General features: G+C 44.9%; 1 protein-coding gene across 3 annotated transcripts in view; it reads left to right on the top strand.

Moving 5' to 3' along the window:
- Window positions 1-13,945, top strand: part of LOC106588890 (zinc finger protein 385D) — a 34,147-nt gene extending 20,202 nt beyond the window's left edge. For 2 of the 3 annotated variants that reach the window (XM_045709665.2, XM_045709667.2), the window contains 6 exons: window positions 1,741-1,851; window positions 5,050-5,197; window positions 9,213-9,452; window positions 10,010-10,191; window positions 12,203-12,298; window positions 13,489-13,945. In XM_045709665.2, coding sequence (XP_045565621.1) covers window positions 1,741-1,851; window positions 5,050-5,197; window positions 9,213-9,452; window positions 10,010-10,191; window positions 12,203-12,298; window positions 13,489-13,731 — 1,020 coding nt within the window. In that variant the 3' untranslated portion in view covers window positions 13,732-13,945. The remainder of the gene's footprint in view (window positions 1-1,740; window positions 1,852-5,049; window positions 5,198-9,212; window positions 9,453-10,009; window positions 10,192-12,202; window positions 12,299-13,488) is intronic. The other variant, XM_045709666.2, reaches the window with a different exon arrangement.
- The last annotated feature ends 11,563 nt before the right edge of the window (window positions 13,946-25,508 follow it).

Here is a 25,508-nt window from a genome sequence, read left to right as displayed (position 1 = left end):
GGATTAAAACATTTAATGAAGAACGGACATGGAACGAGACAGGAACAACGTCAGCAAACTAATAATACAGACAAAAAACAATCAATGCAGTAGCGGGGAACAGACCTGGGGAACTGACAAATATAGGGGAGGTAATAAACAGATGATGAGTGAGTCCAGGTGAGTCCAATATCGCTGATGCACGTGACAAGGGAAGGCAGGTGTGCGTAATGGATGATAGGAGTGAGTGAAGCAGGGCAGCCTGGCGCCCTCAAGAGCCGGGGGGGGGGGGGAGAGCAGGAGCAGACGGGGCACCACCGGCGTCCCACCTGGGCGAACCGGCCAAGACATGGGAGCTGGGCAAGCCGGTTGGGGCGTGGAAGCCCGACGAACCGTCAGGAGCGTGTGGAGCCTGGTGAGCCGGCTGAGGCAAGACGCCTATAGATCCCACTGCAGCAAGGGAGACGTGATGCAGGGCAACCTGGCGCCCTCGAGCACCAGGGGGGAAGAGCGGGAGCAGACGTGACAGTACTCCCCCCCCCCCCCCCCCCCCCCCTTGGGGCACCACCCGGCATTCCACCTGGACGAACCGGCCGAGACATGGGCACTGGGCAAGCCGGTTGGGGAGTGGAAGCCCGACGAACCGACAGGGGCGTGGGAGCCTAGCATTCGGCTGAGACAAGACGCCTGTCGATCCCACTGCAGAGAGGGAGCCCGACACTCCAGCGGACGGGATGGAAACCTGCCAAGCCAATCGAGGCAACGAAACCTCTCGAGCCAGCCAGGGTGTGGAAGCCCGACGGGCTGGCTTAGACACCCCCGGTTCCATCGGCGGCGGAATCCACGTCGATGTCAACAACAAAACAAAAAACAAAAGAGGACCGGTCCAGGAGTTTTTCTGGACCGGTCCTCTTTTGTTTTTTGTTTTGTTGTTGACATCGACATGGATTCCACCGCCGATGGAACCTGGGCAAACAAGAACTGACAATTCAGCTGAGGCCCGACGTGGGATGGGCGCCATCTGAGCCAACCGGGGAAAGGAAACCTCTCGAGCCAGTTAGGGTGTGGAAGCCCAACGAGCTGGCTAGGCACCCCCGGTTCTATCGGTGGCGACCCAGAGCTGATGTCACCATACCAACCAGAACGCCAGTACTCCCCGATGCTTCGTATGATGGCTGATGCATTGATTGTTTTTGTCTTTGTTTTCTTGTATGCTGACGCTGTTCCTGTCTCGTTCCATGTCCGTTCCTCATTAAATGTTTGACTCCCCATACCTGCTTCGCTTGTCCAGCTTCAACTCATGTGACACTATCCTCCACCAACTGAGCTACAGAGGACAATTTCAAGTCTCCTTCCTCAACATTGACCTCTTGCTTAACCCTAGTCTTAACACTTGTCTTAACCCTACTCTTAAGCCTAGTCTTAACCCTACTCTTAACCCTAGTCTTCAACCGAGTCTTAACCCTACTCTTAAGCCTAGTCTTAACCCTAGACTTAACCCTACTCTAAACCCTAGTATGCACCCTAGTCTTAACCCTACTCTTAACCCTAGTCTTTTCCCTATCCATACCACATTTTCTCTCTTGTTTGGTTTGGGAATCTGTTATAAGTAAAGGAAGGACCATTACTCTAAGCCTGTTTAATTCTGGGAGCATTTGAGGTACTCTAACATTGAACTCTTGCTAAACCTTTGCTCCTGCCTTAGTCTCTGCCCTAGCCATAGCACAGTAATTCACCCCCTTTTCACTCTTGTTCTTGCAGATGGACCACGTTCACAAAATGCTGATTGGTCCAGGGGTTGGGCTAGCCACGCCCCCTAAGAGGAAACCCAGCTCATCGTGTGTTGTGTGCCGACTGAGGTTCAACTCGGAGGTAGGTAGAGTTTGACCTCATAAAGGGCAGTACCAGGGATGCTTGAGAACTCTATTGTCTCAACACTCAGAAAAAAAGGGTTCCAAAAGGGTTATTTGACTGTCCCAATAGGAAAACCTTTTTTGGTTCCAGGTAGAACACTTTTTGGTTCCAGGTAGAACACTTTTTGGTTCCAGGTAGAACCCTTTTGGGTTCCTGCACTGAACAAAAACATAAACGCAACATCTAAAGTGTTGGTCCCATGTTTCATGAGCTGAAATAAAAGATCCCATACATTTTCCATACGCACAAAATGCTTATTTCTCTCAAATTGTGAGCACAAATTTGTTTACATCCCTGTTAATGAGCATTTGTCCTTTGCCAAGATAATCCATCCACCTGACAGGTGTGACATATCAAGAAGGTGATTAAACAGCATGATTATCACATGTTCATTTCCGCCTCCAATGTCGTTTTAGAGAATTTGGCAGCATAACTACGTCAGTCCAGGACCTCAACATCCGGCTTCTTCACCTGCGGGATCGTCTGAGACCAGCCACCTGGACAGCTGATAAAACTGTGGGTTTGCACAACCAAAGAATTTCTGCACAAACTGTCAGAAACCGTATCAGGGAAGCTAATCTGTGTGCTAGTCATTCTCACCAGGGTCTTGACCTGACAGCAGTTCGGCGTCATAACTGACTTCAGTGGGCAAATGCTCACCTTCGATGGAGAAGTGTGCTCTTCATGGATGAATCCCGGTTTCAACTACACTGGGCAAATGGCAGGCAGCGTGTATGGCGTCATATGGGTGAGAGGTTTGATGATGTCAACATTGTGAACAGAGTGCCCCATGGTGGCGATGAGGTTATGGTATGGGCAGGCATAAGCTAAGGACAACGAACACAATTGCATTTTATCGATGGCAATTTGAATGCATTTCATCCACCGCCATCATCTCATTTTTCAGCATGCTAATGCACAACCCCATGTCGCAAGGATCTGCACACAATTTCTGGAAGCTGAAAATGTTCTATTTCTTCCATGGACTGCATACTCACCAGATATGTCACCCATTGAGCATGTTTGGGATGCTCTGGATCGACATGTACGATAGCATGTTCCAGTTCCGACAATATCAAGAAACTTCGCACATCCATTGAAGAGGAGTGGAACAACATTCCACAGGCCACAATCAACAGCCTGATCAACTCTGTCTCTCGCTGTATGAGGCAAATGGTGGTCACACCAGATACTGACTGGTTTTCTGATCCACGCCTCTCCCTATTTTTTAAAGGTATCTGTGACCAACAGATGTATATCTGTTTTACCAGTCATGTGACATCCATAGATTAGGACATCATTCATTTATTTCAATTGACTGATTTCCTTATATGTAACTCAGTAAAATCTTAGAAATTGTTGCATGTTGCGTTTATATTTTAGTTCAGTGTACATGGAAGCGAAAAGCGTTCTTCAGAGGGTTCTTCAAAGGGTTATCCTATGGGGACAGCCAATTAACCCTTTTAGGTTGTAGATGGCACCTCATGCCTGGTCTTTCTCAACATGCAGGGATTGTCAAATGTTTTATTTAATGACTTTATTATCTGTTCTAAAAGCAGCAGCTACTCTTCCTGGGGAATATGGAAGTGTTGTGTGTGTGTAAACCGTGTGAGCGCAGCCTTGAAATATTGGCTGAAGTGTATGAGATGAAATTCTCTGAGAGTTTATTTGTAAATTGCTCTGGATAAAAGTGTCTGCTAACTGACGAAATTGTAATAATGTTAGATATCTGGCTTGACCCTGTGGCTATATGACTTGATGAGTTGAGAACATACTACTGCATAGTCATTGGGCTTGTTGTTGTATCTTGTGTGACTCTGTGATTCTGGTTGTATTGTCTCTCTCTGTGTAGAGCCAGGCCTCATCCCATTACAGTGGTTCTGGTTGTATTGTCTCTCTCTGTGTAGAGCCAGGCCTCATCCCATTACAGTGGTTCTGGTTGTATTGTCTCTCTCTGTGTAGAGCCAGGCCTCATCCCATTACAGTGGTTCTGGTTGTATTGTCTCTCTCTGTGTAGAGACAGGCCTCATCCCATTACAGTGGTTCTGGTTGTATTGTCTCTCTCTGTGTAGAGCCAGGCCTCATCCCATTACAGTGGTTCTGGTTGTATTGTCTCTCTCTGTGTAGAGCCAGGCCTCATCCCATTACAGTGGTTCTGGTTGTATTGTCTCTCTGTGTAGAGCCAGGCCTCATCCCATTACAGTGGTTCTGGTTGTATTGTCTCTCTGTGTAGAGCCAGGCCTCATCCCATTACAGTGGTTCTGGTTGTATTGTCTCTCTGTGTAGAGCCAGGCCTCATCCCATTACAGTGGTTCTGGTTGTATTGTCTCTCTCTGTGTAGAGCCAGGCCTCATCCCATTACAGTGGTTCTGGTTGTATTGTCTCTCTCTGTGTAGAGCCAGGCCTCATCCCATTACAGTGGTCCTGGTTGTATTGTCTCTCTCTGTGTAGAGCCAGGCCTCATCCCATTACAGTGGTTCTGGTTGTATTGTCTCTCTGTGTAGAGCCAGGCCTCATCCCATTACAGTGGTTCTGGTTGTATTGTCTCTCTCTGTGTAGAGACAGGCCTCATCCCATTACAGTGGTTCTGGTTGTATTGTCTCTCTCTGTGTAGAGCCAGGCCTCATCCCATTACAGTGGTTCTGGTTGTATTGTCTCTCTCTGTGTAGAGCCAGGCCTCATCCCATTACAGTGGTTCTGGTTGTATTGTCTCTCTCTGTGTAGAGCCAGGCCTCATCCCATTACAGTGGTTCTGGTTGTATTGTCTCTCTGTGTAGAGCCAGGCCTCATCCCATTACAGTGGTTCTGGTTGTATTGTCTCTCTGTGTAGAGCCAGGCCTCATCCCATTACAGTGGTTCTGGTTCTATTGTCTCTCTCTGTGTAGAGCCAGGCCTCATCCCATTACAGTGGTTCTGGTTGTATTGTCTCTCTCTGTGTAGAGCCAGGCCTCATCCCATTACAGTGGTTCTGGTTGTATTGTCTCTCTCTGTGCAGAGCCAGGCCTCATCCCATTACAGTGGTTCTGGTTGTATTGTCTCTCTCTGTGTAGAGCCAGGCCTCATCCCATTACAGTGGTTCTGGTTGTATTGTCTCTCTGTGTAGAGCCAGGCCTCATCCCATTACAGTGGTTCTGGTTTTATTGTCTCTCTGTGTAGAGCCAGGCCTCATCCCATTACAGCGGTACCAAACACTTCAAGAGGCTCAAAGCCCTCGACCCACTGGACTGCAAGACCCCTTATGCAGTCAGCAAGAGCCCTGTCTCTCCCTGCCCTGTGCCACCCAGCTCAGACTCCAGTTCAACAGGTTGGTGTGTGTGTGCCAGGGGGGAGAAATGTAGACAGAGAGAGAGGGATGATGTGTGTGAGCGTGTGTGAGCATGTGTGTGTGCGCGTGCATGCGTGAATGAGTGCACGCGTTAGGGTGTGTGCGTGTGTATGTACGTGCGCGTGTGCGTGTGTGCGTGTGTGCGTGCGTTCAAGGGTGTATTTGTAAATATGTGCTGACATCAAACACATAAAGGCTCCTTGTAGCTTTGATCATCCAGACCATCCCTTCTAACAGACCCTGCGTTTCCTGTCACCACTCTCTATCTCTTTGATGTGTGAGGAAGCCTCTCGTCTGTCTATCCTCACTGCCATATAGAGCGGATGGACTAAAACACTGAAAGGCATTCAACTCTCCTCTCTCTACATGACCCTGTATACATGTAGACACACATTCTCACTAATGAGTCTTTAGAGGTTCAAACGCAGCACTTTGCTTGTGTGTCTGTAACATATGCAGATCTGGGAGTATGTGTGCGGGAGTTTGCGCTGTTTGTTAATGTATGCATGCCTCAGAGTATGTCTGTCTATATGAGTAGGCGTGTTCATATGTGTTGTGGTGTGCGTGAGGGTGTTATAGAGGAAGAGTCTATTCATTTGACTTCATGCCATAGTGATAGAGTGAGCAAGTTTTTATCTTTAGTGTGGAAGAAACAGGGGAGCTTTGTGATGATTACTTTGCCAAACAGCCTTATTGCCGTTTTAGAGAGACAGTCAATGACAATAAAGAAACGCTTACGGGCCTAATCACCATTAATACATGACCTACTATGGGGTTTCCCTCTGGGGAAGCCCTTCCGCTCCCAGTCCGTCTCACTGCAGATAATGGACTGTAATCATTTCAATCCGAAGCCTTTAATTTCCCCACTCTGAAAAATGGAAGCAGAGTCCCATGGGAAATCTTTGGTTATTATTGAGATTACAGAGGCTAATGAATCTCATAAACACTGTTGTGGTTTTCTCTGTCTCAGTGAGTTATGGTAAAAGTTGAGAGACTTGGTCTGCTTCCCAAATGGCACCCTTTCCCTACATAGTGCATCATGGATCCTGGTCAAACGTTTTACACTTGTTAGGGAATAGGGTGCTATTTGGGATGCAGGCCTGCAGTAGTAACCAGCATTAGATGCAGGCCTGCAGTGGTAACCAGCATTAGATACAGGCATGCAGTAGTAACCAGCATTAGATACAGGCCTGCAGTGGTAACCAGCATTAGATACAGGCCTGCAGTGGTAACCAGCATTAGATACAGGCCTGCAGTGGTAACCAGCATTAGATACAGGCCTGCAGTAGTAACCAGCATTAGATACAGGCCTGCAGTAGTAACCAGCATTAGATACAGGCCTGCAGTAGTAACCAGCATTAGATACAGGCCTGCAGTAGTAACCAGCATTAGATGCAGGCCTGCAGTAGTAACCAGCATTAGATACAGGCCTGCAGTGGTAACCAGCATTAGATAAAGGCCTGCAGTAGTAACCAGCATTAGATACAGGCCTGCAGTGGTAACCAGCATTAGATACAGGCCTGCAGTGGTAACCAGCATTAGATACAGGCCTGCAGTAGTAACCAGCATTAGATACAGGCCTGCAGTGGTAACCAGCATTAGATACAGGCCTGCAGTAGTAACCAGCATTAGATACAGGCCTGCAGTAGTAACCAGCATTAGATACAGGCCTGCAGTAGTAACCAGCATTAGATACAGGCCTGCAGTAGTAACCAGCATTAGATACAGGCCTGCAGTAGTAACCAGCATTAGATACAGGCCTGCAGTAGTAACCAGCATTAGATACAGGCCTGCAGTAGTAACCAGCATTAGATACAGGCCTGCAGTAGTAACCAGCATTAGATACAGGCCTGCAGTGGTAACCAGCATTAGATACAGGCCTGCAGTAGTAACCAGCATTAGATACAGGCCTGCAGTGGTAACCAGCATTAGATACAGGCCTGCAGTGGTAACCAGCATTAGATACAGGCCTGCAGTAGTAACCAGCATTAGATACAGGCCTGCAGTGGTAACCAGCATTAGATACAGGCCTGCAGTAGTAACCAGCATTAGATACAGGCCTGCAGTAGTAACCAGCATTAGATACAGGCCTGCAGTAGTAACCAGCATTAGATACAGGCCTGCAGTGGTAACCAGCATTAGATACAGGCCTGCAGTGGTAACCAGCATTAGATGCAGGCCTGCAGTGGTAACCAGCATTATATACAGGCCTGCAGTAGTAACCAGCATTAGATACAGGCCTGCAGTGGTAACCAGCATTAGATACAGGCCTGCAGTAGTAACCAGCATTAGATACAGGCCTGCAGTGGTAACCAGCATTAGATACAGGCCTGCAGTAGTAACCAGCATTAGATACAGGCCTGCAGTGGTAACCAACATTAGATACAGGCCTGCAGTGGTAACCAGCATTAGATACAGGCCTGCAGTAGTAACCAGCATTAGATACAGGCCTGCAGTGGTAACCAGCATTAGATACAGGCCTGCAGTAGTAACCAGCATTAGATACAGGCCTGCAGTAGTAACCAGCATTAGATACAGGCCTGCAGTAGTAACCAGCATTAGATACAGGCCTGCAGTAGTAACCAGCATTAGATACAGGCCTGCAGTAGTAACCAGCATTAGATACAGGCCTGCAGTAGTAACCAGCATTAGATACAGGCCTGCAGTAGTAACTAGCATTAGATACAGGCCTGCAGTAGTAACCAGCATTAGATACAGGCCTGCAGTAGTAACCAGCATTAGATACAGGCCTGCAGTAGTAACCAGCATTAGATACAGGCCTGCAGTAGTAACTAGCATTAGATACAGGCCTGCAGTAGTAACCAGCATTAGATACAGGCCTGCAGTGGTAACCAGCATTAGATACAGGCCTGCAGTAGTAACCAGCATTAGATACAGGCCTGCAGTGGTAACCAGCATTAGATACAGGCCTGCAGTAGTAACCAGCATTAGATACAGGCCTGCAGTGGTAACCAGCATTAGATGCAGGCCTGCAGTAGTAACCAGCATTATATACTGGCCTGCAGTAGTAACCAGCATTAGATACAGGCCTGCAGTAGTAACCAGCATTAGATACAGGCCTGCAGTAGTAACCAGCATTAGATACAGGCCTGCAGTAGTAACCAGCATTAGATACAGGCCTGCAGTAGTAACCAGCATTAGATACAGGCCTGCAGTAGTAACCAGCATTAGATACAGGCCTGCAGTGGTAACCAGCATTAGATACAGGCCTGCAGTAGTAACCAGCATTAGATACAGGCCTGCAGTAGTAACCAGCATTAGATACAGGCCTGCAGTGGTAACCAGCATTAGATACAGGCCTGCAGTAGTAACCAGCATTAGATACAGGCCTGCAGTAGTAACCAGCATTAGATACAGGCCTGCAGTAGTAACCAGCATTAGATGCAGGCCTGCAGTAGTAACCAGCATTAGATACAGGCCTGCAGTAGTAACCAGCATTAGATGCAGGCCTGCAGTAGTAACCAGCATTAGATACAGGCCTGCAGTGGTAACCAGCATTAGATACAGGCCTGCAGTAGTAACCAGCATTAGATACAGGCATGCAGTGGTAACCAGCATTAGATACAGGCCTGCAGTAGTAACCAGCATTAGATACAGGCCTGCAGTAGTAACCAGCATTAGATACAGGCCTGCAGTGGTAACCAGCATTAGATACAGGCCTGCAGTAGTAACCAGCATTAGATACAGGCCTGCAGTGGTAACCAGCATTAGATACAGGCCTGCAGTAGTAACCAGCATATTTTAGTGGTTGATGATGGAGAGAAGAAAGCATCAGGGTTTACGTATCTCTCCTCTCTCTCTCACCACCACTATCACACACACAAACACTCTCCTCACTAATTCACTACTCAACACACTCAAATTCGGTTTCATTCTACAATGGGAAGGATAAACTTGTATGGATTTCACTCATCCTCAAAAAATGATGGCAGCCTTATTAGAATGCTCTATTATATTATATTATTCCGTGTAGATGTCACATTCGGACCTGTGTTGTCACCAGCCTCTGCCTCTGGGGTGGCGCCATCGACCTGCAGCCCAGCAGTATGGATAGAGACGCCCACTGACCCCTCTCTGTCGCCCTGTCTCATGGTGGAGAAGGAGAAGGAGAAGGAAGGAGCGGTGGAGGAAGAGAAGGCTAAGAGACTGCTCTACTGTTCTCTCTGCAAGGTGGCCGTCAACTCTGCATCCCAGTTACAGGCTCACAACAGCGGTGAGAATGAAGCATCACTGACCTATGTATGTATGTATGTATGTATGTATGTATGTATGTATGTATGTATGTATGTATGTATGTATGTATGTATGTATGTATGTATGTATGTATGTATGTATGTATGTATGTATGTATGTATGTGTGTGTTAGTGTGTGTGTGTGTGTGTGTGTGTGTGTGTGTGTGTGTGTGTGTGTGTGTGTGTGTGTGTGTGTGTGTGTTTGCGTATTGCGCGCGTGCATATTTGTGTGTGTCATCATCATGCTGCAACAAGTCCGTCTTCTTAATCAATCAAAGACGTCTACAGAGCTCAGGGCTCTTATCTGATCAATACCACACCAATCAATCACTCCCTCCCTTACCCCAAGGCTGAGGCCATTACTGCCATCTTGATCTGACAGGTAAAGTGTATGTTAGGACAGGGCCTCTCTCTTGTCATCATCTCCATTTACACTGAGATGCACCTTTATGTAGTAGCCAGATGTCCCACTTTGCTAATACTTAGTTGGCGTCTCTGCTTCTAACCTTTGACCCATCTGACCTTTCACCCTGTCAGGCACGAAACACAAAACAATGCTTGAGGCCAGGAGCGGCGACGGAGCCATAAAGTCATTCCCCAGGTCAGGGGTCAAAGCCAAGCTGGGCCCTCCCACCGAGGTGTCAACGGGGCTCCAGAATAAAACTTTCCACTGTGAGATCTGCGATGTTCACGTCAACTCCGAGACACAACTCAAACAGGTTAGTTATATACTTTATGTCAACTCCGAGACACAACTCAAACAGGTTAGTTATATACTTTATGTCAACTCCCAGACACAACTCAAACAGGTTAGTTATACACAGCAACTCCGAGACACAACTCAAACAGGTTAGTTATATACTTTATGTCAACTCCCAGACACAACTCAAACAGGTTAGTTATATACTTTATGTCAACTCCCAGATACAACTCAAACAGGTTAGTTATATACTTTATGTCAACTCCGAGACACAACTCAAACAGGTTAGTTATATACTTTATAAGTCAACTCCGAGACACAACTCAAACAGGTTAGTTATATACTTTATGTCAACTCCCAGACACAACTCAAACAGGTTAGTTATATACTTTATGTCAACTCCCAGACACAACTCAAACAGGTTAGTTATATACTTTATGTCAACTCCCAGATACAACTCAAACAGGTTAGTTATATACTTTATAAGTCAACTCCGAGACACAACTCAAACAGGTTAGTTATATACTTTATGTCAACTCCGAGACACAACTCAAACAGGTTAGTTATATACTTTATGTCAACTCCCAGATACAACTCAAACAGGTTAGTTATATACTTTATGTCAACTCCCAGACACAACTCAAACAGGTTAGTTATATACTTTATGTCAACTCCCAGACACAACTCAAACAGGTTAGTTACTGTATGTCAACTCCCAGACACAACTCAAACAGGTTAGTTATACATGTCAACTCCCAGACACAACTCTAACAGGTTAGTTATATACTTTATGTCAACTCCCAGACACAACTCAAACAGGTTAGTTATATACTTTATGTCAACTCCCAGATACAACTCAAATTAGGTGAGTTATACATGTCAACTCCCAGACACAACTGAAACAGGTTAGTTACTGTATGTCAACTCCGATACACAACTCAAACGGGTTAGTTATACATGTCAACTCCCAGACACAACTCAAACAGGTTAGTTATATACTTTATGTCAACTCCCAGACACAACTCAAACAGGTTAGTTATATACTTTATGTCAACTCCCAGATACAACTCAAATTAGGTGAGTTATACATGTCAACTCCCAGACACAACTCAAACAGGTTAGTTACTGTATGTCCACTTGGGTGCAGCACCGCACCACTTGGGAGCCCACTTGGGTGCAGCACCGCACCACTTGGGAGCAGCACCGCACCACTTGGGAGCCCACTTGGGAGCAGCACCGCACCACTTGGGAGCAGCACCGCACCACTTGGGAGCCCACTTGGGAGCAGCACCACACCACTTGGGAGCAGCACCGCACCACTTGGGAGCCCACTTGGGTGCAGCACCGCACCACTTGGGAGCCCACTTGGGTGCAGCACCGCACCACTTGGGAGCAGCACCGCACCACTTGGGAGCCCACTTGGGAGCAGCACCGCACCACTTGGGAGCAGCACCGCACCACTTGGGAGCCCACTTGGGAGCAGCACCACACCACTTGGGAGCAGCACCGCACCACTTGGGAGCCCACTTGGGAGCAGAACCGTGCCACTTGGGAGCCCATTAAAAGTAAACATTACACTCACAAAATTTCTAAGAAATAGAGACATTTGAAATGTCATACTATGGCTATATACAGTGTTAAAGTTAAAGTACGAAAGGGAAAATAAATGTACTTTTATTGTGGAAACAGGTCACAAATGTTGACGCAGTGATGGCACACTGTAGTGTACATATGGGAGTTTTACAAAATCGGTTTTGTTTTCAAATTATTTGTGGGTCTGTGTAATCTGAGGGAAATATGTGTCTCTAATATGGTCATACGTTGGGCAGGAGGTTAGGAAGTGCAGCTCAGTTTCCACCTCATTTTGTGGGCAGTGTGCACATAGCCTGTCTTCTCTTGAGAGCCGGGTCTGCCTTCGGCGGCCTTTCTCAATAACAAGGCTAAGCTCACTGAGTCTGTACATAGTCAAAGCTTTCCTTAAATTTGGGTCTCTCTCTGTGTCTGTCTCTGTCTTCCGCCCCTCTCCTCAGCACATCAAAAGTAGAAGACATAAAGACCGAGCAGCAGGGAAGCCAGCCAAGCCCAAGTTCAGCCCGTATGGTCTACCGCCCCAACGCAACCAGTCAGTGAGTACCACATTATTGTATTATCAAATCAAATCAAATTGTATTTGTCACATGCACTGAATACAACAGGTGTAGACCTTACCGTGAAATGCTTACTTACAAGCCCTTAACCAACAATGCAGTTCAAGAAATAGAGTTAAGAAAATATTGACTAAATAAACAAAAGTTTTAAAAATCAAATCAAATCAAAAAGTAACACAAAAAAAATGACATAACAATAACAAGGCTATATACAGGGGGTACCGGTACCGAGTCAATGTGCAGGGGTACAGGTTTAGACGAGGTCATTTGTAAAGTGACTATGCATAGATAATAAACAGAGATTAGCAGCAGTGTAAAAACAGGGGGGGTGTCAATGTAAATAGTCCGGGTGGCCATTTGATTATGGTTCAGCAGTCTTATGTCTTGGGGGTAGAAGCTGTTAACTAGCCTTTTGGTCCTAGACTTGGCACTCCGGTACCGCTTGCCGTGCGGTAGCAGAGAGAACAGTCTATGACTTGGGTGACTGGAGTCTTTGACAATTTTTTGGGCTTTCCTCTGACACCGCCGAGTAAACAGGTCTTGGATGTCAGGAAGCATGGCCCCAGTGATGTACTGGGCCGTACACACTACCCTCTGTATCGCCTTACGGTCAGATGCCGAGCAGTTGCCATACCAGGTGGTGATGCAACCAGCCAGGATGCTCTCGATGGTGCAGCTGTAGAACTTTTTGAAGATCTGTGGACCCATGACAAATCTTTTCTGTCTCCTGAGGGGGAAAAGGTGTTGTCATGCCCTCTTCATGACTGTCTTGGTGTGTTTGGACCATGATAGTTCATTGATGATGTGGACACCAAGGAACTTTAAACTCTCGTCCCGTTCCACTTCAGCCCTGTTGATGTTAGTCCACGAACAGCTACTTTGTCTTGCTCACATTGAGGGAGAGGTTGTTGTCCTGGCACCACACTGCCAGGTCTCTGACCTCCTCCCTAAAGGCTGTCTCATCATTGTCGGTGATCAGGCCTACCACTATTGTGTCGTCAGCAAACTTAATGATGGTGTTGGAGTCGTGCTTGGCAGAGCAGTCGTGGCAGTACTTTACTGGAGGGCTTGTTGTGGACTGATTGTGGAACGTGTGATAGCTGTATGGTGGTGATCACATTGTAGAACAGTTGTAGAAAGATTTTGAATATGTTGTTTGTGGTTTCCAGGTTGGGATCGCTCTGAGGAAGGAGCAGGACTTGACGAAGCCTCTCTCCTCGTGCCTCTTACAGCGCCATCTCTCCCTTGCTGCTGCTGCTGCCATGGCAACCCTGTCCCCGTTTCATTTGCGCCCTGCCCCTACACCTGGCCCTGCCCTCTTTCAGATTCAGGCCCTCCCCCAGACCTTGTTACATCCCGCCCCAGGACCTTTCCGTACGGCACATACATCAGTTCTGTTCTCACCGTACTGACCCAGACCTGCACCAGACTTGGCCTATACCTGACCCTGACCCAGACCCGTATCAGATGGACCAAAACCCAACAGAACCTGTGGGACCAGTGCAGACAAATTATGGTCTGAAAAGTGTGCATGTGTGTGTTTGTGTACGTGTGCGTGCATTTGCCATGTGCGTGTGTTTGCAAGAAATATGGGTATTGTTTTTCAATAAAGAATATGTTGCTGGCTGTGATGTTGTGGTCTATTTTTTAAGAAAATCCCATCCGTCCTTGTTTACGGAATCCCATCCGTCCTTGTTTACGGAATCCCATCCGTCCTTGTTTACGAAATCCCATCCGTCCTTGTTTACGAACACTGGAATGTGAGATGTAATCTTCACCTAGATTAGGCTGATAGAAATCTTCATTATTTAGTTGAATGATTTTTGATTTGAACGTCATTATTTCTATATAGCCTACACTTTCTCATTCTGAACTTCTAACCCGAGTGGGATGGGTGTGGCTTTGTGACAATGATCAAAAGAGCAGCTGCTAACGGATTGGACTGCTCCAACGCAGTTCCACCTCTGACATCACAAAAACATCAGCTATGCGGGTGTCGACTATCGCCAGTTAATTAACACTTCATCTGATTGAATCTAGGTCAAAGTCAGCCTCAAATAGAGCCAGAGGCAGACAACCAGAGACACAGACAGAAGCACATCCCTCAAGCAGTACCTCAGTGAGTAGAGAAGCCATCTGAACCCTTCTGCCACTGAAGCTAGTTTACAGTCTGATGCTGATCCCTTTTTGGATCCCATTCAAGAATTTCTCAAAACTGAAATAAATGAAGAGATGCAGATCCTTCATTTGGCTTCAAACGATGGGCCTTCATCAATGATTTATTACTTAGAGTACAGATAATCCCCCTGGCTTAACTCCTTCGGATAAATCACAACAGGAATGTGCTCCTTGACCGTGACTTTATTGTCTGGGAGATGTTGCTGTGCCCAGGAGGACTCCATGCACAGGAGGACTCCATGCCCCATACATCTCTATAGAGATACATTTTATCAGACATATGTTGTTAAATCTAATGTTTTGGTGGGAGGGGCTGGAAGTTGTGTGCATTGTGACTAATACATGCCTAGGGTAGCCTAATTAATGAAAAAAGACAATGCCATTATTTCAATGAACTCTGCAACTCTTCCAACTATTGATTTTCACAACTGCCACCAGTTTCCAGGCCAAAAAAGACAATACATATTGACATAGTCAAATTTAAACCTATGTAAAAAACATTTAAAGGAAACGCTCATATTAAACACCAATGGTATTCACTAAGTTAATGGTTTATATTTAGGATCATGTTTTGCAGCTTTGTCATTCTATTAATCTATTTGATAATAATTGTATTTCATTATTTCTTATATTGTACATGTGATAAGGCCACACAGAGGGCCAGTGATAATTACAGACACCTGTGATAATCTGGAGGGACACTACATAAAATCCCTGAAAGTTACCAAAATTCGGGTAGTTTACTGGTAAACTTCGAAAGTTTACAGTAATATACACTCCCTTTTCAACCCTATACATATCTAAGGAACTGTTTCAGAGGAAGAAATGTTTATATTCAGCGGTCAATTTTATTAGTGTGAGAGTCCCAATTGACCTTCAGTGGCTATGTACATCAGCATGCAGCAGAGTGGCAGATATTTGGGGATTCTCTAGTGGTCTAATGGCCACGAGAAAGGAAGGGTCTTGTAGGAACAACGTCCCACTCCCACACACTCCTATAGTAGGCCATGAGATCTTCTCCTGCTACTCTTTCTCATGTGCTTGAAGTAGTTGCCCCAGAACTAATAACTCAATCGGTGAGGCTAGAAAATGACCCCTCGTGTGATCACTGACTCTCCACAAATTCAAAACCTTACACAACCACACACTCAGTAACGTAATATTACTTTCAGTTACTTTGGGATGACTTTCCGCTTACGAGGCATTAGAAACCAAAAAGGATCAATCAAACAGATGTAGTGTCGTCATAGTGATGGTAACGTAACTGATTATAGTTACAGTGTTTATAGTTACTGTAATCAGTTAATCCCCAACCCTGCACACACACACACACACACACACACACACACACACACACACACACACACACACACACACACACACACACACACGCACCACACCACACCACACCACACACAGTCAACACTGCTGTTCTATTTCTATACTATTTTCTCTATACTATGAGACACAATCCACTTTAAGTTGTAAATACACTCATACTTGACATAGCACATTCATTATTGATACTGTATATCCTATTGTGTACATACCCATTTTATTACTATGCATACTACAGTCAGGGAAAAAAGTATTTGATCCCCTGCTGATTTTGTACATTTGCCCACTGACAAAGAAATTATCAGTCTATCATTTTAATGGTAGGTTTATTTGAACAGTGAGAGACAGAATAACAACAAAAAAATCCAGAAAAACCAATGTCAAAAATGTTATATATTGTTTAGCATTTTAATGAGGGAAATAAGTATTTGACCCCTCTGCAAACATGACTTACTACTTGGTGGCAAAACCCTTGTTGGCAATCACAGAGGTCAGACGTTTCTTGTAGTTAGCCACCAGGTTTGCACACATCTCAGGAGGGATTTTGTCCCACTCCTCTTTGCAGATCTTCTCCAAGTCATTAAGGTTTCGAGGCTGACGTTTGGCAACTCGAACCTCCAGCTCCCTCCACAGATTTTCTATGGGATTAAGGTCTGGAGACTGGCTAGGCCACTCCAGGAATTTAATGTGCTTCTTCTTGAGCCACTCCTTTGTTGCCTTGGCCGTGTGTTTTGGGTCATTGTAATGCTGGAATACCCATCCACGACCCATTTTCAATGCCCTGGCTGAGGGAAGGAGGTTCTCACCCAAGATTTGATGGTACATGGCCCCGTCCATCGTCCCTTTGATGCGGTGAAGTTGTCCTGTCCCCTTAGCAGAAAAACACCCCCAAAGCATAATGTTTCCACCTCCATGTTTGACGGTGGGGATGGTGTTCTTGGGGTCATAGGCAACATTCCTCCTCCTCCAAACATGGCGAGTTGAGTTGATGCCAAAGAGCTCAATTTTGGTCTCATCTGACCACAACACTTTCACCCAGTTGTCCTCGGAATCATTCAGATGTTCATTGGCAAACTTCAGACGGGCATGTATATGTGCTTTCTTGAGCAGGGGGACTTTGCGGGCGCTGCAGGATTTCAGTCCTTCACGGCGTAGTGTGTTACCAATTGTTTTCTTGGTGACTATGGTCCCAGCTGCCTTGAGAACATTGACAAGATCCTCCCGTGTAGTTCTGGGCTGATTCCTCACCGTTCTCATGATCATTGCAACTCCACGAGGTGAGATCTTACATGGAGCCCCAGGCCGGGGGAGATTGACAGTTCTTTTGTGTTTCTTCCATTTGCGAATAATCGCACCAACTGTTGTCACCTTCTCACCAAGCTGCTTGGCGATGGTCTTGTAGCCCATTCCAGCCTTGTGTAGGTCTACAATCTTGTCCCTGACATCCTTGGAGAGCTCTTTGGTCTTGGCCATGGCGGAGAGTTTGGAATCTGATTGATTGATTGCTTCTGTGGACAGGTGTCTTTTATACAGGTAACAAGCTGAGATTAGGAGCACTCCCTTTAAGAGTGTTCTCCTAATCTCAACTCGTTACCTGTATAAAAGACACCTGGGAGCCAGAAATCTTTCTGATTGAGAGGGGGTCAAATACTTATTTCCCTCATTAAAATGCAAATCAATTTATACAATTTTTTACATGCATTTTTCTGGATTTTGTTGTTGTTATTCTGTCTCTCACAGTTCAAATAAACCTACAATTTAAATTATAGACTGATCATTTCTTTGTAAACGTACAAAATCAGCAGGGGATCAAATACTTTTTTCCCTCACTGTACCTTCTTACTTACTTGTATGGAAAAAATTATAATAATGTATGAAATGTATGCATTCACTACTGTAAGTCGCTCTGGATAAGAGCGTCTGCTAAATGACTAAAATGTAAATGTAAATGTTGTTAGTTTCTATAGACTTTTGATTATTGATATTTGTTCTGCCTTGTTGAGGGAGCTTGCATGTAAGCAATTCACGGCACCGTTTATACCTGATGTAAACTGTGTACGTGACGAATAAACTTTTATTTGATTTGCCATATTGCTCTCATTAATTCTCTGGAGCCGTAATTGTGAACATCTGTGAGTGGGTTAGTCAGGGTAATATTTAATATTCCATCAGACCCCCTTCAAGCCCTCTGGCCAAGCCGAGCTGGTCTGCTCCTTACCTCATTCTGCCTGTTTGTCTGTCTCTCTCTCTCTGTCTCTCTGTCTCTCTCTCTCTCTACCACTCTCTCTCTCTTTCTCTTTCTCTCTGTGTCTGTCTCTCTCTCTCTCTGTCTCTCTGTGTCTGTGTCTCTCTCTACCTCTCTCTCTGTCTCTCTGTCTCTGTCTCTCTCTCTACCTCTCTCTCTCTGTCTCTCTGTGTCTGTCTGTCTCTCTCTACCTCTCTCTCTCTCTCTGTCTCTCTGTGTCTGTCTCTCTCTACCTCTCTCTCTCTCTGTCTCTCTGTGTCTGTCTCTCTCTCTACCTCTCTCTCTCTCTCTCTCTCTCTCTCTCTCTGTGTCTGTCTCTCTCTCTACCTCTCTCTCTCTCTCTCTCTCTCTCTCTCTCTCTCTCTCTCTCTCTCTCTGTCTCTATGTGTCTGTCTGTCTCTCTTTCTACCTCTCTCTCTCCCTCTCTGTCTCTCTGTGTCTGTCTCTCTCTACCTCTCCCTATCCCTCTCTGTCTCTCTGTCTGTCTCTACCTCTCTGTGTCTTTCTGTCTCTGACTGTCTGTCTCTCCCTACCCCTCTCTATCCCTCTCTGTCTCTCTGTGTCTGTCTCTCTCTATCTCTCTCTCCCTCTCTGTCTCTCTGTGTCTGTCTCTCTCTACCTCTCTCTCTCTCTCCCTCTCTGTCTCTCTGTGTCTTTCTGTCTCTGTCTCTCGCTGTCAGTCTCTCTGTCTCACACACACACACACACACACACACACACACACACACACACACACACACACACACACACACACACACACACACACACACACACACACACACCCGAAGTGAAGTACCTGACTTGGCAGCCTGGGATGTGTCTCCAGCCAGCCCACCTATCTTCCTGCCTGGAGAGAGTACAGAGGTCCTATAAGTAGGTTAGTAGGACCCCCACCTAACCTCACCTAGTCCCAATCACTCCTCCAGACACATGCCTGAAAACAACTGTCAGTTTGAGCAGCTAGCTTTTGATAATCCTCTGTCAGAACTATGTACAGGTGAAGTTGGAAGTTTACATACAATTAGGTTGGAGTCATTAAAACTCGTTTTTCAACCACTCAACAAATGTATTTTTAACAACCATAGTTTTGTTAAATCGGTTAGGAAAACTACTTTGTGCATGACACAAGTAATTTTTCCAACAATTGTTTACAGACAGATTATTTCACTTATAATTCACTGTATCACAATTCCAGTGGGTCAGAAGTTTACATACACTAAGATGACTGTGCCTTTAAACAGCTTGGAAAATTCCAGAAAATTATGTCATGGCTTTAGAAGCTTCTGATAGGCTAATTGACCTCATTTGAGTCAATTGGAGGTGTACCTGTGGATGTTTTTCAAGGCCTACCTTCAAACTCAGTGCCTCTATGCTTGACATCATGGGAAAATCAAAAGAAATCAGCCAAGACCTCAGAAAACAATTGTAGACCTCCAAAGGTCTGGTTCATCCTTGGGAGCAATTTCCAAACGCCTGAAGGTACCACGTTCATCTGTATAAACATTAGCACGCAAGTATAAACACCATGGGACCACACAGCCATCATAACGCTCAGGAAGGAGACGCGTTCTGTCTCCTAGAGACGAGCGTACTTTGTTGCGAAAAGTGCAAATCAATCCCAGAACAACAGTGAAGGACCTTGTGAATATGCTGGAGGAAACAGGTTCAAAAGTATCTATATCCACAGTAAAACGAGTCCTATATCGACATAACCTGAAAGGCCATTCAGCAAGGAAGAATCCAAAACCGCCATAAAAAAAGCCAGACTACAGTTTGCAACTGCATATGGGGACAAAGATTGTACTTTTTGGAGAAATGTCCTCTGGTCTGATGAAATGAAAATAGAACTGTTTGGCCATAATGACCATCGTTATGTTTGGAGGAAAAAGCTGGAGGCTTGCCAGCCGAAGAACACCATCCCCACCATGAAGCACGCGGGTGGCAGCATCATGTTTTGGGGTGCTTTGCTGTAGGAGGGACTGGTGCACTTCACAAAATAGATGGCATCATGAGGAAAAGTATGTAGATATATTGAAGCAACATCTCAAGACATCAGTCAGGAAGTTAAAGCTTGGTTGCAAATGGGTCTTCCAAATGGACAATGACCCCAAGCATGCTTCCAAAGTTGTTACAAAATGGCTTAAGGACAACAAAGTCAAGGTATTGGAGTGGCCATCACAAAGCCCTGACCTCAATCCTATAGAAAAGTTGTAGGCAGAACTGAAAAAGCGTGTGCGAGCAAGGAGGCCTACAAACCTGACTCAGTTACACCAGCTCTGTCAGGAGGAATGGGCCAAAATTCACCCAACTTATTGTGGGAAGCTTGTGGAAGGCTTCCCGGAATGTTTGACCCAAGTTAAACAATTTAAAGGCGATGCTACCAAATACTAATTGAGTGTATGTAAACTTCTGACCCACTGGGAATGTGATGAAAGAAATAAAATATGAAATAAATCATTTTCTCTACTATTATTCTGACATTTCACATTCTTAAAATAAAGTGGGGATCCTAACTAACCCAAGACAGGGAATTTTACTATGATTAAATGTCAGGAATTGTGAAAAACTGAGTTTAAATGTATTTGGCTAAGGTGTATGTAAACTTCCGACTTCTACTGTAAATACCGCAGCAAACTCAATTCCACACAGATTCCATACTGGGTCAGATAGTTACCATAGCACTGTCACAGGCCGAAGCCTAGACCATATCAATGAAAGTTGAGGGATATTTCTTATAAATAACACACATGGTGTGGGTGGCAATAAGAAGACACCTTCATACATGTTCTCCCTGGAACCCTGGAACCCAGGAGACCTGAACCTTCACACCATAGCACTCCACTATATATACAATGAGTGGACAAAACATTAGGAATTTTTCCATGACATAGATTGACCAGGTGAATCCAGGTGAAAGCTATGATCCCTTATTGATGTTACTTGTTAAATCCAATTCAATCAGTGTAGATGAAGGGAAGGAGACAGGCTAAATACGTTTTTTTTAAGCCTTCAGACAATTGAGAAATGAATTGTGTATGTGTGCCATTCAGAGGGTGAATGGGCAAGACAAAATATTTAAGTGCCTTTGAACGGGGTATGGTAGGCACAACGGTTTGTGTCAAGAACTGCACCGCTGCTGTGTTTTTCACTCTCTACAGTTTTTTCCGTGTGTATCAAGAATGGTCCAACACCCAAAAGGACGTCCAGCCAACTTGACACAACTGTGGGAACCATTGGAGTCAACATGGGCCAGCATCCCTGTGGAACGCTTTTAACACCTTGTTGAGTCCATGCCCTGACAAATTGAGGCTGTTCTGAGGGAGGGGGGGTCCAACTCAATATTAGGAAGGTGTTTCTGATGTTTTGTACACTCAGTGTACAATTCCCACTGGGTCACAGGTGCAGCTCATCACCGGTGATCAGGGATAGAGGGAGGAGAGCGAGGGATGCAAGAGAGAGAGGAGAGAGGGGGAGGAGAGAGGGAGGAGAGAGAGTGAGGAGACAGAGTTAATAGAGAGAGGGAGGAGAGAGAGGAAGGAGAGAGAGGGAGGATAGAGAGAGGAGATATAGAAAGGAGAGAAAGGGAGGAGATAGAGGAAGGAGAGAGAGGGAGGAGATAGAGAGAGGAGATATAGAAAGGAGAGAAAGGGAGGAGAGAGAGGGAGGGTAGAGAGAGGAGATATAAAAAGGAGAGAAAGGGAGGAGATGGAGGAAGGAGAGAGAGGGAGGATAGAGAGAGGAGATATAGAAAGGAGAGAAAGGGAGGAGATAGAGGAGATAGACAGAGGGAGGAGATAGAGAGAGGAAGGAGAGAGAGGGAGGAGATAGAGGAAGGAGAGAGAGGGAGGATAGAGAGAGGAAGGAGAGAGAGGAAGGAGAGAGAGGGAGGATAGAGAGAGGAGATATAGAAAGGAGAGAAAGGGAGGAGATGGAGGAGTTAGAGAGAGGGAACAAAGAGTGAACTAAATAATAGCACAAAATAATGACATCACCTAACTCTCATTCATTCAACTACTTTTTATTTTGTATTTATTTAACCCTTATTTGACCAGGTAAGTTGACTGATTACACATTTTCATTTACAGCAGCGACCTGGTGAATAGTTACAGGGGAGAGGAGGAGGGGGTTTAAGAAATATGAAATATGGATTATGACACTGATCAGTAGAATAAAGGATAAACATAAACAATCATACATCCACTCTCTCATACTCAGCCCCCCCTTCTAGATAGAGATGGCAGGCACCCCATGAAGGCCTCCCTTCACAAGCACTGCAAGGACTTCATGATGATGTTACAAGGTTGTTGTAGCACTGAGATGATGTCACAATGTTTTCACTGACATTTTCAAACTCTCCCTGTCTGAGTCTGTAATACCAACATGTTTCAAGCAGAACACCATAGTCCCTGTGCCCAAGAACACCAAGGTAACTTGTCTAAAGGACTCCCGACCCGTAGCACTCACGTCTGTAGCTATGAAAAGCTTTGAAAGGCTGGTCATGGCTCACATCAACACCATTATCCCAGAAACCCTAGATACACCCTAATTTGCATACCGCACCTGTTCACTCATGACTGCACGGCCAGGCACGACTCCAACACCATCATTACACAACAGTGGTAGGCCTGATCACCGACAACGATGAGACAGCCTATAGGGAGGAGGTCAGAGACCTGATCGTGTGGTGCAAGGACAACAACCTCTCCCTCAACGTGATCAAGACAAAGGAGATGATTGTGGACTACAGGAAAAGGAGGACCGAGCACACTAGAGGTCGACCGATTATGATTTTTCAACGCCGGTACCAATACCGATTATTGGAGGGCCAAAAAAGCCGATACCAATTAATCTGACAATTTTTATATATATATTTGTAATAATGACAATTACAACAATACTGAATGAACAATGAACACTTTTATTTTAACTTAATATAATACATCAATAAAATCTATTTAGTCTCAGATAAATAATGAAAGATGTTCAATTTGGTTTAAATAATGCAAAAACACAGTGTTGGAGAAGAAAGTAAAAGTGCAATATGTGCCATAACAAAAAACTAATGTTTAAGTTCCTTGCTCAGAACATGAGAACATATGAAAGCTGGTGGTTCCTTTTAACATGAGTCTTCAATATTCCCAGTTAAGAAGTTTTAGGTTGTAGTTATTATAGGAATTATCCCACTATTTCTCTCTATACCATTTGTATTTCATATACCTTTGATTATTGGATGTTCTTATAGGCACTTTAGTATTGCCAGCCTAATCTCGGGAGTTGATAGGCTTGAAGTCATAAACAGAGCTGTGCATGAAAACATTGCTAAGATCTGCTGGCAAACGCAGTAAAGTGCTGTTTGAATGAATGCTTACAAGCCTGCTGACGAGCCTGCTGCTGCCTACCACCGCTCAGTCAGACTGCTCTATCAAATATCAAATCATATACTTAATTATAATATAATAAACACACAGAAATACGAGCCTTTGGTCATTAATATGGTCAAATCCAGAAACTATCATTTCGAAAACAAAACGTTTATTCTTTCAGTGAAATACGGAACCGTTTTATCGAACGGGTGGCAACCCTAAGTCTAAATATTGCTGTTACATTGCACAACCTTCAATGTTATGTCATAATTATGTAAAATTCTGGCAAATTAATTACGGTCTTTGTTAGGAAGAAATGGTCTTCACACAGTTCTCAACGAGCAAGGCGGCCCAAACTGCTGCATATACCCTGACTCTGCTTGGACAGAACGCAAGAGAAGTGACACAATTTCCCTAGTTAATATTGCCTGCTAACATACATTTATTTTAACTGCATATGCAGGTTTAATACTTGTGTATTGATTTTAAGAAAGGCATGATTGTTTATGGTTAGTGACATTGCAACGATTGTGCTTTTTTCACGAATGCGCTTTTGTTAAATGATCACCCGTTTGGCGAAGTTGAAGTAGGCTGTGATTTGATGATACATTAACAGCCACCGCATTGATTATATGCAATGCAGAACGAGCTAGTTAACCTAGTAATATCATCAACCGTGTGTAGTTAACTAGTGATTATGTGGAGATTGATAGTTTTTTTATACGATAAGTTTAATGCTAGCTAGCAACTTACCTTGGCTCCTTGCAGCCACAAGGTCCTTTTGATTCTGCACTCGTGTAAAAGGTGGTCAGCCTGCCACGCAGTCTACTCGTGGATTGCAATGTAATCGGCCATAATCGGCGTCCAAAAAGGCTGATTACCGATTGTTATGAAAACTTGAAATCGGCCCTAATTAATCGGCCATGCCGACCTCTAGAGCACGCCCCTATTCTCATCGACAAGGCTGCAGTGGAGCAGGTTGAGAGCTTCAAGTTCCTTGGTGTCCACATCAGCAACAAACTAACATGGTCCAAGCACACCAAGACAGTCGTGAAGAGGGCACAACAAAACCTATTCCCCCTCAGGAGACTGAAAAGATTTGGCATGGGTCTTGAGATCCTCAAAAGGTTCTACAGCTGCACCATCGAGAGCATCCTGACTGGTTGCATCACTGCCTGGTATGGCAACTGCTCGGCCTCCGACCGCAAGGCACTACAGAGGGTAGTGCGTACGGCCCAGTACATCACCGGGGCCAAGCTTCCAGCCATCCAGGACCTCTATACCAGGTGGTGTCAGAGGAAGGCCCTAAAGACTCCAGCCCCCCTAGTCACAGACTGTTCTCTCTGCTACCGCAAGGCAAGCAAGGCCGGAGCGCCAAGTCTTGGTCCAAGAGGCTTCTAAACAGCTTCTTCCCCCAAGCCATAAGACTCCTGAACAGCTAATCAAATGGTTACCCAGACTTTTTGCATTGCCCCCCCTTCTACGCTGCTGCTACTCTTTGTTATTATCTATGCATAGTCACTTTAATAACTCTACCTACATGTACATATTACCTCAATTATCTCGACACTGGTGCCCCCACACATTGACTCTGTACCGGTACCTGCTATATATAGCCCTACTATTGTTATTTACTGCTGCTCTTTAATTATTTGTTATTCTTATCTCTTATGTTGATTTTTTTGTATTTTCTTAAAATTGCATTGTTGGATAAGGGCTTGTAAGTAAGCATTTCACTGTAAGGTCTACAACTACAATTCAGCGCATGTGACAAATGAAATTTGATTTGATTTGATATGATTGATGTTATAAGGTTGGTGTAGCACTGCTATTTTATTTTAAAAAATAAAATATTTCACGTTTATTTAACCAGGTAGGCAAGTTGAGAACAAGTTTTCAGTTACAACTGCGACCTGGCCAAGATAAAGCAAAGCAGTTTGACACATATAACAACACAGAGTTGCACATGGAGTAAAAGAAACATACAGTCAATAATACAGTAGCAGAATAAGTCTATATACAATGTGAGCAAATGTGAGATAAGGGAGGTAAAGGCAATAAATAG

The sequence above is a fragment of the Salmo salar genome, chromosome 27 (genome assembly GCF_965601325.2).
Source record: "Salmo salar chromosome 27, fSalSal1, whole genome shotgun sequence".
NCBI lineage: Eukaryota > Metazoa > Chordata > Actinopteri > Salmoniformes > Salmonidae > Salmo > Salmo salar.
This window is presented reverse-complemented; position numbering and strand designations above follow the sequence as displayed.